Raw genomic sequence first — 16993 nt, 5'->3', positions numbered from 1 at the left:
AAACAACATATAACAGAATTAATATTAAACTGTATTATGTACTGAGAGACATGTAGCCATGTTTCTGTGACACTTTCATTTGAATTAAATCTCTGACTGGAGCTTTAGTTCAACTTTTCAAATGACAAATAAACACATGATATCTGTACAAATGACAGCTAACCCTTCCAACAAAATGAACAAAGTTGAAAATCAACACACAAACTAAGCTTGACTGTTCTGTTTCAACTCCCCCCATGCAGACAGCGGGGGGCATGTGGAGGCATGTGAAATTTCAGTTTCAAGTTTTCCCTTTCCTTTGGCTGGTGGAGGTCAGTCAGGTATATTTGGTGGATTTCCGTGAGATTCCGTGACCTGTGGGTCTTGCATCTGTACTGTTGTGTACTCACTGGTCATGGCCTGGCCTGAAGATGGTATGGTGGCTGAGGTTGTACCAAAAATGATGGCGGGGTCTCAGGAGGCAAAGTAGGAGCTCTGCATGGAGTACAGGCGGTCAATGGGGTTCCCTGCTCGAGCCTGAAAGGACCCTACATCTGGAGTGGCCATGAAGCAGTCACTTAGACTTGTCAGAGAGGTGTCACTGTCAATGTCGTGGAAGATGGAGTCTGTACCTGGAAAGAGCAGAGAAAAGAGGGAGTCAAAGACTGCTGCACTAGCTTCACTGCTGAGATATAGTTTGGGTAATGCACTTTAGAGGGTGGTAGCCATGACTGTAAATTAGTCACTTAGTCACCTTTGCTTTTAAGCTTAAACTATTGGGACCACCAAATGGCTATGTATTTCTGAGTCAACGTCAAGGTTAGTGAATACAGCATGTGATGTACGTGTTATTGCATTGGGCCAGAGTGATTGATACGGATGGCAAGTGATGCATCATGGTGACTGTAAAGAAAAGGTGGATGCAGAATGCCGCGTATTCTAGGAAAAATAGACAAATGATTCTTACTTTGTTGAAGTGAAAGGCAAGCCAGTGTGCCTAGATTGTGGCGAGGCGCTGGCAGTGATGAAAAAGACAAATGCTGAGCGCCATTACAGCTTAAACATGCTAGCCTTGATGAGTTGAAAGGACAAATGCGTTTGGATAAAATTAATGCTCTTCGTCGGAGTTTGGGTGCTTAACAGGCAGCTTTCACACGACCACAGACTGACAGAGAGATACGTAGAAATGCAGCAATCATAAGGCTTAGTAACACAGTGGTTATAGACTTTTTTTTTGTCTTTTTTTTTTTTTGCACCCCCAGGTATGTGTTCATAATAGTATGGCCCTCAGAGGACTTTATAAAAATTTAAATGGCCCTTAATATGAAAAAGGTTCCTCACCCCTGGTCTAGCTGATGCATTTTGGACCAACAGCCCAGCAATTATTGGGTGGTAAACAATAAATTTTAATAGTCAAGATGGGAGGAAACGAAATCTTTTTCTATATCTTGACAAGATTTTGGCAACGTTTCTTTATGGTGCACTAAAAAGCACCAGTTCTGGGGCGGTTGGTAGCGTAGTGGGTTAAGCAGCCGCCCTGTGTGTGGAGGCTACTGTCCTCGCTGCAGCTGGCCCCGTTTCGAATCCTGCATCGGACGGCCATTTACTGCGTGTCACTCCCCCTCTCTCTGCTTCCTGTCTATCTTCAGCTGTACAGTACTATCATTAAAGGCATAAAAGGCCAAAAAAAAAAAATCTTTAAAAGCACCAGTTCTCATGTGCCCAAGAACAATGCAGATGAAATCCACGGGCAGGTTAAGTCTGTATCAGCAGCAGAACAAAGAGAACTGAACTGTGTTAGACAGCAAAGATTACAGCTACAATTTAGAGAAGATGACACTAAAAGAGAGCACTGGTGAATATTATGAATAAGGAATAAACCAAATTATGATGATGTGACTAAATACGCTGCTAGAGAAGGTGGAGAGTGCTACATGATGACAGATTGAAGTGTGATTTTGGACTATAAAAATTGACTGTGATGTTCATGCAGCTGTATTATGGCATATTCTAACATGTTGATGAAGGATTCCATGTCTAATGTGACATGTTTCAGATAAAATGACTTTGTCTGAGCTTTAGAATTATTTTCCAATCTGTATGTCTATTTCCTCTCTATTTGCCAGAACCACTCAGTGCTTCGTTGACCTTTACTTCCTGTAGTTCAGTGGTAGAAGAAGTACTCTGTACACTGCTGTTGCTATGTTACATTTGTAATATCAAAATTCATTCAAACTTTCAAAAAACAGACAGAATAGCTCTAATAGCAATAAATCCCAGAAAAAAGAAAAAGAAACAGTTGAAATTGAAATAATACAACAACTCTTATACAGTGACAAGAACACATTTGGTAATGGAAACCATTTGGAACAATTCTCTGTGTGCTCTGTGTGTGTGTGTGTATGTGTGTGTGTGTGTGTGTGTATGTGTGTGTGTGTGTGTGTGTGCACACTGTTCTCCATGTCTAATATTAAATTGTAGGGATGTGCAGTACTGCTCTCCTGGGTGTTACTCAGATTTTATTGGTCTCACTGGGTCTAAATTATGACAACTTGATGGCTTATCCATTTTTAATCAGCTGCCACACTTTATTGGTTTTACTGGCAATGATGGGAATCACTGCCAATAAAACAGGAGTGAGGGTAACATTGATAGCTGCCATCACACTGAGGCTGAGAACACAAGGCAAGTGTCATATCAGCCACAAGATATTTTCAAATACTTGTGTTGGTGTGTCTATCCCAACATGCACAGGATGGCAGGTAGGGAGAACATAAAGAAAGACCATATGCACAATATAGAGTGTGACACTTGTTATAGAATTTTATATCCTTAGGTTACATGAGGTCACGTATGGGTCTTGAGATCCTCGGCAGTATTAATTGTTTGGCTTTGATTGGGAACAGTAGGTGCCAGTCTATCTCAACACTGTGGTGACCAGGGTCAAAGAGACCTATTGCTGCCTTCCTGGACATAATAGATAGCTGGCCTTGATGTTCCAATCTGCGTAAACAGACATCTGTGTCTCCAGACTAGAATATACTGATAATAACACCTGCATGAATAAAAACATTCTCTTTGACTAATTCTGGGCGTGTAGTATTTGTGGTGTTATCTTGGGGTTTAAAGTCGATCCACCAGGATGAGTTTGGCAGAATGTGAGACTGACTCAGGCACTTCTGATGAACTTTGAGAGTGTAATTAGTGTAAATCTACTTCTCCTTGGCCAAGCGTCAATAAATAATACAGCATAAGACATCAGAGGCTCCTGAACACTTTCTTTCCTCCTGACCTCACCATTGACCTTTGACTTCAGCAATTTCTCCACAACAACACTCACCATAGGGGTTCATATGGTCACCGGGCATCTGTGGTGGGGTGAGGCCCTGCTGGAAGGGGTCAGCGCTGTAGCTGTTGTGTTCCATGGTCACCAACTGCTGCTGCTGGTTTGGAGCTAGAGGCCCTGAGTAGGAGCTGAGCAGGCCCTCCAAACAACCTGATATCACCTCTGTAACAGTCAGAGGCAAACAATGAGAACATGGTTACATCTCTCAGCTGCAGTATTCATTCTAAAAAGTTACAGAAGAAAAGCAGCATAGCTCAGGCAAAGCCAGGATTTGAAGCTTTGAATCCAATGGCCAAACTGTGTACCACTACATGATGCACAGTGAATTTTGAAAACAGTGTGAAATGTGAAACAGTGAATTCATTTTTTGAATGTTGCAATCTTCCTAAAATGACTTGTTTCGTTCTCACAATTTGATCTATTTGGTCCAATAACATTTGGAAATTCTAGAAGATGAAACCATTTTATACCCATTCAGTTAGCAGAGGGCTAAATTGGAAGGTAACAGCTGTAGTGCGGTTGCTCTCCAATACTGTATCCAGTTCTCTTTATACATCCATGGCTTAGGCACGACATTACCAGTTAAGCTAGCTAGCCAACATCCATCAGTTGAATCGACTAAGCACAGGAATGGACTAGAAGGGCTCAGCTCTCAGTCGACACCACTTCCTCACAAATCAGTTCTCGCTTACCCACACAGATCTTTCGGTGACTGCACTGATCCAGGATCAGTTAAATGGTACAGCAGCAAATTACATATTGTACTTACTTACAATAAATGTGTCACTTAAGCTGTCCTTGTGATAGTGGAAGAACCTCTAATGCATCATGTGGTTATGTATAAATGTGGTATATGTTTGAATGTGTAACATATAACAGGATTTTATCCTGATATGAGACATTTCAAATCAGCCTTTGTTGCCACAATTGGGATTTTCTGGCTATTTCTGTTTATCGCTTTAACATTATCCATGTATATGTATTGGATTACTAGCCTGTATGGTTGCATGAATATATATCTGTGGAATCACGAAGCAAAAAGCAATCAAAAAAATTGTGATTTTTGCTCTGGAGTATCGAGCACCAATCACCCCTATAGATGTGAACACAGACACTACATCCATGTTTTCCTACAGACTATGAATGCTGTAACAGTCGACTTCTTAAAAGCGTATACTGTTAATGCATTGTCTAAACTGACTGGCTGTTTGATGTTCAGGATATCTCACTCGTCATCCAGGAGGCTTCATCTCATCCTAACATCAACTTCAAACAACCCCCATTTGCTGGTTTGCTTAGCTCATTTGGTTTACAGCAGCAGCTTCCACTATAATAAACCCTGCTGCTATGCCAATATTGACATGCTGGAAGTCCCTGAACAGATAGAGGCACTGCTTGCCAAAGCAGTGAGACACTTATCTAAACTGTCTGTTCATATCCGCTGTGAGACCACAGTGGCAATAAGCCTGCAAGCTATGAGGATCTGTGCTGCAGCAAGAATCATGGCTGTGGCCCACACTTTATAGCCCCCGCGTCGGAAAACTCATATTTACCAGCAGAGATGTCACTCTGGCTTCTGAGTATGGGACTCATTCTAAAGCCTACAAAACTGGGAGTGTTTGCTGAGTGACTCTACTCTGTTTATTGTTCCCATAATAAATTTAATATTTCAAGCTGTTTCTCCAAATAATTTATAAATTACCTAGCTCTTCTCAGTAATCACTGTCATTACAATTATAATGGACAGATTACATCTTGCAGATGGACATCAACTGTGCTTTTGTTTTTGTAACATCAGAGAAAGGAGATAAACAGTTAACCAGTACACAAACACACACACACACACACACAAACACACACACACACACACAAATCCTCACCTTGGCCTAGCCTTTGGCTGTTGTGTTGCTCCTGCTGTTGCTGTTGTCTGCGGGCTAACTTCTTCATCTGTAAATAAATAAACACAGTAAAAACCTTAGTACGCGTCTCGCTGGCAATAATCGAGGAGACAGTGACAGATTGAGAGCTCACTCCTCCAAATTATATATTTAAAATATTAAATTACTGACAAAAGTGTGTCATATCAAATTCCCTCAGGTGATCAAACCACACCTGATACCACCACTAACAAAAATGTGCTCAGAACTCTGCTGACTGCTTTGTGTGCAGGATCAGAAACCACCAATGGAAATATACAGTGACATCATCTGACTACATACCGACAATAACAAAAATATAGAATAAAATAATGAAAGACTTTGAGAATGAAAGTATGGTGTGTAAGCGGTGTGTAGGATTTAGTGGCAAAAAGGTGAAACACCCTCGATCCAGTGTTTAGTTTGTCTGTTGTCAGCAATTGTAGAAACTTGGTGCTTAAAGTGGAGTTTCAGGAGCCGGACCACACCTCAACCACACCACTTCTGTCAGTCCTATAAATACCCTCCAAACCCTCTGGTCCTCTTCGCTCTCATATTCCACACACCGCTCCCACCCACCCCATTACTTTCACCTATTTCCCCTCTCTTTCCTACTCTAGGGTTCTGAGGGTGGTCCGTCGTGCATAGGTGCTACGACAGATTCCGTACCGAAGCTTCCTCACACCGCAGCATCAGACCAAAGTACACGCTTCACTCTCAGTCCTTCATTTAGTCAATAAAACATTTAAACGTATCTTGTTGATGGTGTGGTCCATGCTAGTGAAATTATTTTAACATGATGACTCTGTGTCTGTAGATATGAAAGGTTCATTCTACAGTGACAAAATCATAAGGGCTCTTATTTTCTTTTGAAAACTGAGTTTTTAATTATTATATTCTGTAAATAAAGCCCTCTAAATCAGATACATTGGACTTTTCAATATCAAAATTGTCTACACATTTCATTATTTCTTATACTGTCAAGCACACATGTTATTTTTTATAGGTGATGTGTATTTTCAGCAACAGAATATATGGAGCCAGGAGCACAGGTGTCTGCCAATATGCTGCGCTGCTGATGAAGCTGTGTACTGAGCATGTCCACGCTGTACTGAAAAGACATTCCTCTGACATCAACACTGATCTTTTTTCAGAAGAGGAGAAATAGTGACCATTTGAACAGAAACCAACTTCATCAAACACTTGAGCAATGATGCTCATATACTGTAGACTGTAGAGTAAACAAGCGATGTAATACTTATAGACGGATCACTGACTGCAGTCGGGGCCTGTTGGACTTCAGACTTTCAGACTTTGACAAGCTTATTCTCCCAAATGCCACCAAGCCAAGCAAATAGTCGATTATAAATTCTTGATCCACTGCAGCTTAACTGATGTAGAACTGGTTTAGACATTTAAGCACTTTGGCATAAAGAGACAGTAAGACCCTGTCTTCACATGTGATCTAGATCTGGATCATGTTATCAGTTCTGTCTGCATTGTGATCCTATCTCACATGAGGTTGGTCAAGTTGATGGACTTGACAACAAACACGGTGCTTCTCAGGTCAAAAGAAGGGATGTGTGAAGCTCAGATGACAAACACAGCTATAAGCATTTGTAGGCTACTCTCCGTTAGCCCTACTTAATGTTACCTCTAATGTAAGAGGCACGTGACTCTTATGCTGCACATCATAGCCATCATTTTTCCTTGCTGGGTTGGTGCCGTTTGGGATGTTTTGAAGAGGTAGCTGAACTGTACAGATTGCACTGACACTTCCACTGCACTATGAATACATGATTTCAGTTTCTAAGCTGTGTTTACTGATGCCAGTATGGATCTATTTTGGATCAGAACAGCAGAGCAGCTGAAATGATGGCAGTAAGACTGTAAGACAGCTGAAATCTCCACTAATGAGTGAAAAGCAGAGGCACAGACTGACTGATTTCCTCTTGGGATGGGGGGAACATGTTGCCTTTACTTGTAAAGTTTCAGTTATTTTACCAAAATCTGAACTCCTCGTCTGATTGCCCAGCTGTCATAGTTCAGTTGAGAGAAAAGATGACCTTTAGTTACTTTTGTGTACTGAAAGTTCCAAGCATGCCTTGAAGATATAAAAAGTTGGATGACCTACAATTTTCTGATGTTAAATTCAGACAAAACTGAAGTTCTTGTAATTGGACCCAAACACCTCAGAAACTCTCTTTCTAGAGACTTAGTTACTTTAGATGGGATCACCCTGGCCTCCAGCTCCACTGTAAAGAATCTTGGAGTTGTTTTTGATCAGGATTTGTCCTTTAACGTCCACATAAAACAAATTTCAAAGACTGCATTCTTCCACCTACATAACATCGCTAAAATCAGACGCATCGTCTCTCAAGTGGATGCAGAAAAACTAGTCCACGCATTTGTTACTTCTAGGCTGGACTATTGTAACTCTTTGTTATCAGGCTGCTCCAATAAGTCTCTTAGGACTTTGCAGTTAATTCAGAATGCTGCTGCACGTGTTCTGACAGGAACCAAGATCAGAGATCACATCTCTCCCATTTTGGCTTCCTTGCATTGGCTACCTATTAAATCTAGAATAAAATTTAAAATTCTTCTCCTTACTTACAAAGCTCTTCATGGTCAGGCACCATCATTTCTAAAAGAGCTCATAATACCTTACTACCCCTCTAGAACACTGCGCTCTCAGGACGCTGGGTTCCTTGTGGTTCCTATAGTTTCCAAAAGTAGATTGAGAGCCAGAGCTTTCAGCTATCAGGCTCCTCCTCTGTGGACAAACTACCATTCTGGGTTTCAGGAGCAGACACGGTCAACACTTTTAAGAGTAGACTTAAGACTTTCCTTTTGATAAAGCCTATAGTTAGGGCTGGCTCAGGTCATCCCTTAGTTAGCTAGGACTATATTAGAGTTAGTTATATATATATTATATAGATATATTATATATTATATATATATATATATATATATATATATTATATAATTACTGTCATTACTGCTACCATATCTCCATTACAGTCTATAGTTAGTTGATGATTTGCTGCTGCTGTGCATCTGTGTGTCTCTATCTCTATCACAGGTTCCACTCACTGTAATCATTTTATCATCATTGTTTTTTTTTAATTCATTGTCATTTTATCATTCACTGTAATTCATTGTCATTTTATCATTCATTGTAATTCATTGTCATTTTATCATTCATTGTAATTCATTGTCATTTTATCAGTCATTGTAATTCAATGTCATTTTATCAGTTATTGTAATTCATTGTCATTTTATCATTCATTGTAATTCATTGTCATTTTATCATTCAGTGTAATTCATTGTCATTTTATCAGTCATTGTAATTGTACAATATGTTTGTGTTGATTTGTTCTGTACACGTGACATCCATTGCACGTCTGTCCGTCCTGGGAGAGGGATCCCTCCTCTGTGGCTCTTCCTGAGGTTTCTTCCACCTTTTTTCCCTGTTAAAGGTTTTTTGTGGGCAAGTTTTTCCTCACTTGAACCGAGGGTCTAAGGACAGAGGGTGTCACTCCCTGTACAGATTGTAAAGCCCTCTGAGGCAAATGTGTTTTGTGAATTTGGGCTATACAAATAAAATTTGATTGATTGAAAGCAATCAGCTCATCAATTTTATTTTTACAGATTTTGGTTTATCTTTATTTTACTGACCTTTGCTCTCTGGTTCTGGAACCAAACCTGGACCACACGTACACTGAGTCCTGTCTCTGCAGCCAGGGTCTCTCTCACCTGCAAGTCATAGCAATCACACTCATCAGCCATTTTTACACACTAAAAACGTGTGTGAATATTTTCATTAAAATGTCTCAGTGAGTCCAGCCCGCTCACCTTTCTGCAGGGTTTGGAGGAGACCTCAAAGGAGGCCTTGAACGCTCTCCTCTGCACGGTGGTGAGGATGGTGCGTGGACGTTTGGGTCTGCGAGGATCTTTGCTGTCATCGCTGCCTTTCCCTCCTGCAGGGCACTTCGCTGACTTTACATCCAGATCCTCATCCTCACTCTTATCTGTCACCACATGGTTTTATTGCAGAATCAATATTTGATTTAGAGATTAGCACATTAAATCTTTAATTGGATGGGTTTGTAATAGTCTGTTATAAAAGCTGTAGATAGGGTTACCTGAGTCTGAGTTGTCGAGACTGACTGTGCTGAGCAGGTCTTTCTCCCTCTCATAGTCAGTCTTGCACAGCAGCTGACCTTCTTTGAGCACAAACTCGTCTCCCTTGCAGAGCTGGCGTTCACAGATGCAGCAGCAGAAGCAGCTGAGGTGGTAAACACTCTCCAGAGCTCGCATTACAAACTCTGTGGGTGCTATCTTCTCCAGACAGCCACTGCACTTGGTGGCAAACAACCTGAGGGCACACAGAGAGGGCTGTTAATACAGAGTGTGCAGTAATCACATTTCAATCAATCAGGAGAGACTTGATTCAAAAGAGGATTAGTTTGATTAATTTATTTGACACTGTGCACAAAAAGAAAGATGAAGAGATTTGAAAGGAATCTTTGCAAATTAGTGTGGACATGGATCGTGGTGGTAAAGAGCAATGGCTGAATGTGATGTGCTGACTGGAAGGACCAATGGATTCTGGATGTGAAGAATCTGACACAGAACAGCTAACAGCTGCAGAAAAAGGCACAGTTAGAGACAGATGATTGGCTCACAGAGGTTGTGGTAGTGAGCGAATGCACGTCAGCTGATTGAACTGTAAGATAAAGGAAGTCCTGACCAACCTCCTGCAGTGGTATGAAGTTACTACTCAGATAGTGTACTTTGACTTGACATAACTGGAAATGCAGTCAAGTCATCAGTCACACCTCTGGCATGTCAATGTGGATTTTTGACTTTATTTGTGCCATGGCAGAGATCTGCAAACACGTGTGGAGATTTGTTTCTCTACCTCAGCAGCTTACGCCTCAGTGATGTTAAGCATGTCATTTGCGGGCTACTGTAGGTAGTTTTAGTGGCTGCAGTAGATGAACTACAACTTCTGTGGTGTACTTCCACATCAAACATCCAAAATCACATTCACATTTAGTCATTTAGCTTTTATCCAATGTGACTGTGAAAGGGATACAATCATGGTACAGTGTGACTAGGACATGTCAGTGCAGCAATGAGTACTGTGACAGTACTAGAGGGGTAGATGTAGTTGTCTAGTTGTTTGTAGTGTTGGAGAGGAGGTCCTCTCTGAAGAGCTGGAGGTCTTCAGGAGGTTTTTAAAGGTAGAGAGGGACACCCCTGATCTGGTAGGAACTGGTAGGACGTTCCACCAACAGTGAACAACAGATGAGAAAAGTCTGGATTGCCCTGGCGGAACAGGTGGTTAATGGATACTATCAAGTTTAAAAATAAGGGTATTGAACATGTCATTGTGATGGAAGCTGCCATCCTGGTTCAACTTCATTTTACATCATTTGTACACTGACAAATTATGAGCATCCATTACCCATTAACCTTTCATTGGTCAACGCTGACTTAAAGCACAAGAATCTTTCAGTATTCAAACAAAACAAAACCGTCATGGTTTCCCATCCTTAACCAAATGTTTTATAGGTTTAAGGTTGATGTAAACTAGTTCATACAAAGTAGTACAGTCAGACCGTAAGTGAAGGCTAAGTTTCATTGTCAGTGGCTACTTTTGAGGAGGGGTGAGACATAATGAATTGCAAAGACATACAGTCTCTACTCAAAGGCATCATGGTGTTGGATTCACCAAGTCGTTGAGCACCTCCAAATCCGACGCCATGGTTCTCAGCCGGAAAAGGGTGGAGTGCAGTCTCCGGGTTGGGGATGAGATCCCGCCTCAAGTGGAGGAGTTCAAGTATCTCTGGGTCTTGTTCACGAGTGAGGGAAGGATGGAACAGGAGATCGAACGGCGGATCGGTGCGGCTTCTGCAGTGATGCGGACTCTGCACTGGTCCGTTGTGGTGAAGAAGGAGCTGTGAAGCTCAGTGTGGTGGCTTTGATCGCCACCATTATGGCAGTCCTGCCTCCACTGCCTCCCGGCTAATCAAAAAATCGGCAAAAACTTGGATTGTGGATGAAGCTGAGGCTGGCTGAAGCCTTAATATAATGTGAACAGGTGAGTTGTATATAAATTCACCCTCAGTACAGTTGTCATGAATGGGGAAATTAGCTACAGAGACCAAAACTGTTTTTTGTACCAGGCTGTAAACATGTTTATTTCTGCTGTGAAGTTGGACATTTGAACATGGGGACTTATGGAGACTGACTCACTTCTGGAGCCAGCCTCAAGTGGATGAGAAGAGGAATTTCCACGTTGGTTTCACTTCTCAGCTGCAGAGTTTCTCACTTGCATGGCACACACACAGGCTCACAAGGTGAAAACAAAAGCAGCTACTCTGTCTCAGCTGCAGTTCATGTGTGTTTCCATTCACTAAGAATATTAGAATAATAGTTTAGTAGTGGTTGGATCATTACAAATCACAAAATAAATCTGTTTTGACAGTGGTTAGGTTTAGGCAAAGATCATGGACTATTTCTTATAGTTAGGGGACCTTTGTCGCCATGGTTACAATAAAACTAGAGCAAGCGCAGAGTGGGTGTTGAATCTGGGAACAGGTTAAAAGAGGGCAGGGCACAGGAATGGGAGGAGGAAGGAGGTGGCTATAATGCAGGTACAGAAGGGCTCAGTGTTTGGACAGCTGCACTCCTCCTCTCTGAGCGGGACTGTCCTCCTCTATTCATCGGCTCTTTCTCCACTCTGTCCACCTTCTTCTATCACTCTCAGTTTCTCTCTTTCAACCTCTGTGTCTCCGGCTGTCTCATCAGAAGGTGACATTTACACAATGCCTCTCCAGACCGGTAGAGGAAACAAACATACAAATATCTTTCTGATAGAAATCTTTTTTTTGTAGGAAATGAACTGACCTAATGAATAGAAGCTTCGTTAGTCATTATTTCTAAAGCAGTTCAGTAGTTTTTGTGGTTTTCATGTTGTTAATTTTTCAGTTCTTCACACATTTCATTCACATTTGTCCCATTTATTAGAACCACTCTGTCTGTGGTTGGTTAGAAGATCGCTGTGTGTTGGTCAGCTGCATAGTATTTAAAATGATGCAAATAGATGAACAACTCAACGACACATGGCTGACACATGGACCCACAGAAACTTCAAATACTCAAAATAGAAAAGAAAATGACAATATGATGTCAAGATCGACTTAAATCCGCAGATCATCAATCTGCTTTATCCTCTGGAGGATGTCAGAGGACAGAATGAGGAACATGTAAAAAAAAAAACTAAAAAACTAAAAACCACCAAGAAGATTCACAATGATGACAAAATAACATAAAACATCTATGATCAAGGCTTTGTTTAGGATAAACCCAGATGAGACACAATGGTTGGCACGTGAAGACAATAATCAACCCAGGTTGGAAGCGATTCACTTTAATAAGACACAGAGAAGACTTGATTTGATTCCCATCAGAAATGTAAAAATACAGGGAGCAGTATGCACAGTTGTTTGTTCATCTCACAAACGTCCTATAATTTACACCTCATCATCCAAAAGGCAGATTTTGATTATATTTGGGAGCACATGTACGCTCCCATGAAAAACGTTTTGATTTTAATGAGCCCATGACCTCTCTTCAGGACAATCTTTACATGTTTAGAGCTACAGCTGCTAAGGCTTTAAATATAGCAGAATTAGCATTCTGCTGTTGGTTCTGTCCCACACATGTGGGGTCTATGGAACACTGCAGCTTCAATGAGCAGCAAGTGAGGCTTTAGACTTTTAGTCCTGTTTATTTTAAAATCTTGTTTGGTGCAGCTTTCAGTGTGAGTGAACATTTGTTCCAACAGGGGATTCATGAAAAGTCCTCAGCGGTTCATTTCAGTAAGGACCTGGACCACCACTGCTAGGGGCCACCTCTTTGCAGGAGCCTCCTTGACCTCCTGGCCCTGCGCCCTATGCTTCCACACTGCTCCAGTGGCTTAACAAGCATAAAGAGGTACGGGATTAAAGAGGATAAGAGGAGTGGAGAAAGGATGAAGCAGTAAAAACAGACTGTGTGTGTTCCTTCACTGTTCTCTTGTTTGTTCTCACTCCTGAGGGAGCTGAGTGACCCAAAGGAGGAGGCTGGGTGGGTGGGTGTCGGCTTCGGGTGGCAGCTTGTTGGAGTTTTAATTAGTAGGAGTAATCAAAAGATGATTGTGAAGGAGGACGGGGTAAATAAAAGCAGGATTCACAGAGTGGGAATGTGCTGTTTGCTCAGCCAAAGCTCAAGAAGTCAGAGTAAGGCCTCAGGATTCTCTGGGGACTCAGTTTAACATGTTTATTAGCAGGGAAATGATCTCAGCAATCAATCAGACGCACTCATTTATTCACCTTCTGGAGGTTCAATAAAAGCCTGAAGGAGAATCAGAGGTGTTGGTGTTAGATAAAAGGGAAAGAAGAAGTATGGTGAAGTTCGTGGTGAGGTTGGGGAAGCCTTTTATCATTTCATACCAAAATGACCAAATGTATGTGGACACCCAAACAAAGTCTGTCAAATCCTTGTACATATGTGATAGATAAACATGTGTTCCAACACCATGTTTCAAGAACGCTTTTCACCAAATGTTGGTACCTGACTGCAGGGATTGAGCCACAGGAACATTAGTGAGGTCCAACACTGATGCTGGTTGAACCGGTCTGGATCGCTGTCTGTCTGTTTATTCAATCATGTTAGATGGGGTTCAAGTTTATGGAGTTGACTCTGTGGATGGGGGCACCGCGTTGTTGAAACAGGAGAGGGACAAACACAAAGTGTTGACATATCCCACACCAGGAGGGTGCTCACACACAAAATACACACACACACACACACACACACACACACACACACACACACACACACACACACTTATTACACAATATTCTTACCGTATTTTGCCATATTTAGTATATTCTAATAGAGATTGTTCAAATGATATGATTGTAAATGTAACAGACTGGAAATCAAATGTTTTAGTTTCATGAGGAGGATACACTGTGTTTAAAATGTTGAAACAAAATAACCTGACCATTTTTTGATCATTACTTCATACAGCGTTTTATAAAAGTACAAAAGTAGTTATCAATGAGGCAAAAAAAGAAAACATGCCCTGAGCCTGGTTTCACACATTTATCACTGCCTACAGCTTGAATTTGTTCAGCGACTGAAAGGTCTGGGGTTGTGCTCATTGCTGATTGTTGGAAAAAAATAACCGAGCCAATCTTTTTATGTGCAGGATTCCGATGAGGGCCATGATCTTCCTGTGCAAGAGGCAAAATCCACTCTAACTACAACTCTTCAGTCAGAGACTCAAAGAAATCACCATTTCCATCAAATGATTATACAGTTAGATCATGGGAAGAATGCTCTGCTCTTTAAGGGAGAATCAGAGCAGCATTGAGGATTTAATACTATACTGATACAATACTGCATTGGAAGCTTAAGTCCTGCTTTCACTTCAAGTATCCAATGTAAAAGTACTCATTAGGTAGCAGAATGCCGGTTGTTCAGTCTATAATCTCTACTGCAGATGTCAAGTTGCAGATTCCTGGAAGAAAAATAAGCACCACCTGTCTTTAAACCATAATGTGATGATGATGGAGAAAAACCCAGAAGAGGACACTTCCAGTAACAATTCCTGGATGCTTTTTCTACCAAAATCTAAAACAGACAATAGTTACATGATGCTCACTGGGCCTCCAAAAAACACTCAGATATCTACTGTGATAAAGTCCTCTTCAAACCTTTATACTAAAGGTATTTAACTCTTATTTTTGCACATACTTCAGGCCACCCCATGTCCCACTGAATGCCTTGACTTAAAATTGGCTTGGGTTTAAGAACTCAATGACCTTTCTTGAAGGAACCAATCAGTAGTCAAAGTTTACAGTCAAAAATCTGCTCATTCTACACTCATACTTTCTACTACACAGACGACTTAAGATACAGACAGGAAAAGGAGACATTGTACATGACTGCTCAGGGACAGTGGGACAGTTGCATTGTGGGAAAGGACAGGTTGCCATGGCAGCTGTTGGCAGGTTATATGATATTAAATCTTGGCTGTGATAGAGTGGTGGTGGACGGGTGAATCCCCACACTCTGGTTCTCAGGATCCCGTGTGTGTGTATGCGTGTGATTTTTGTATATACTTATGTATATGAATATAAATCCGAAATTGCATTAGTCTCCATTCATATTATACAGTGTATGTATATATCTATATGTATATGTGTGTACATATTTTCAGTGCAGATTTTTGCCTGTTTCAAGACTTTTTGACTTGGCAGAGTGCCCACAGCACCACACACTATTGCATTAAACTGTTGTATTTATGAATTCCATGTTCCATGTTTAATCAGCAGGTGGAGGTGATGGTGCATTCCACCATCACAGCAGTGCTGGATAGTGTTGTAAAGAGGACAGGGAGGGAGCTGAAGTTGGAATTGTCTTCTCTTGGCAACAAAACAAAACTAAATCTGATGCCAAGTACCACACAGAGAGATTTAAAGAAAGTGAAGGAGGGTGAGTCAACAGCCAAGAGGTCCTCAGGAGATCCTTGGATGTGGCTGTTCAATCCCAAGAATGGACTATTTTGAATCAGGTGCTTTATAGAGTCAGTGAGGCTTGTTTGCTGTCAAACAGAATCAGATGAGAAGATTTACTCACGTTAATCTTTATATATACACAGCGATGGGTCACCCTGCTTCCAGTCTGTGCGCTAAGCTACTCCTGCCTGAATAAGACAAATATGTTTCCCAAAATGTTTGACTGGTAAAGGTCCAGTGTGTCAGGTTTACAGGGCTAGAGAACATGTCAGAAATGGAATGTAATATTCATAACTATGTTTTTTTATTTTCATCTTTTGAAACACCATGGATTATTCACATTAGAGGGAGAAGGTGAGGTAAGGCAGCTGCAATCAGCAACTAAACCACTAGATGCCACTAAATCCTACTTTACCTTCAAACAAACAACGATTGATTTGTTTGGTCACTCTGTGATGGAACGAGCTCTAAACACAGCATACAGTGTCATCATCTAAGATGTTAATGAGACAGCAAACTTTAGAGCTCCTTAAAAAATGATTAGATGTACGAACAGGACACACAATTACTCTCATTAATTTACTACATTCTGCTACATCTGCATCTATGAAATATTAAAAATGCATAATCTTGTAAATGTTCACTGAGTGTTGTGGTTGCATTAGTGAATTTTGGATGTGAGATGAACTGTTGTGCTGCATGTTGTTTAGAAAAATTGAACTCAGTAAAGAGCAATGTGAGTTTGTACTATGATGTGATATCATATTCTTTTAATGTCTGACTGCAAGGGGAAATAGTTTGCATAACTGAGAACAAGAGACCCAGACGGAGAGTTGGACAGAGACACAAAGACAGACAATAGTCACTGAGTGTATTTCCCATGATAATGGCCTGGACAAAGAATCTGCACACACACACACACACACACACACACACACACACACACACACACACACACACTGTGTGTGTTCCAAAAGCCAAATTAAAGGTCCAGTGTGTTGGATTTAGTGGCATCTAGTGGTGTAGTTGCTGATTTCAACCCTCTCATTTTATCCTCTCCCTTGTAGCATGAAGAGAGAAACCCTTCTTCTGCCCTCCCGCCTCTCAGGTGCAGCCGGACCCCACCCAGGCAGTACAGGGAGCCAGACAAGTGGGCCATCACAGTGCGTGTG

General features: G+C 41.2%; 1 protein-coding gene across 1 annotated transcript in view; it reads right to left on the bottom strand.

Annotated features, from left to right (window-relative positions):
* Window positions 1-251: 251 nt before the first annotated feature.
* The window catches only part of LOC104934586 (LIM/homeobox protein LMX-1.2), a 39549-nt gene continuing 22807 nt past the window's right edge, over window positions 252-16993 (bottom strand). Inside the window, exons 3-8 of the mRNA XM_010750279.3 lie at window positions 9387-9619; window positions 9097-9272; window positions 8920-8997; window positions 5206-5272; window positions 3320-3487; window positions 252-611 (exon numbers count right to left, since the gene is read on the bottom strand). Of these exons, the coding sequence (XP_010748581.1) occupies window positions 454-611; window positions 3320-3487; window positions 5206-5272; window positions 8920-8997; window positions 9097-9272; window positions 9387-9619 (880 nt within the window). The 3' untranslated portion in view covers window positions 252-453. The remainder of the gene's footprint in view (window positions 612-3319; window positions 3488-5205; window positions 5273-8919; window positions 8998-9096; window positions 9273-9386; window positions 9620-16993) is intronic.

Source organism: Larimichthys crocea, chromosome I (genome assembly GCF_000972845.2).
Source record: "Larimichthys crocea isolate SSNF chromosome I, L_crocea_2.0, whole genome shotgun sequence".
In the NCBI taxonomy this organism is placed as follows: Eukaryota; Metazoa; Chordata; class Actinopteri; family Sciaenidae; genus Larimichthys; species Larimichthys crocea.
This window is presented reverse-complemented; position numbering and strand designations above follow the sequence as displayed.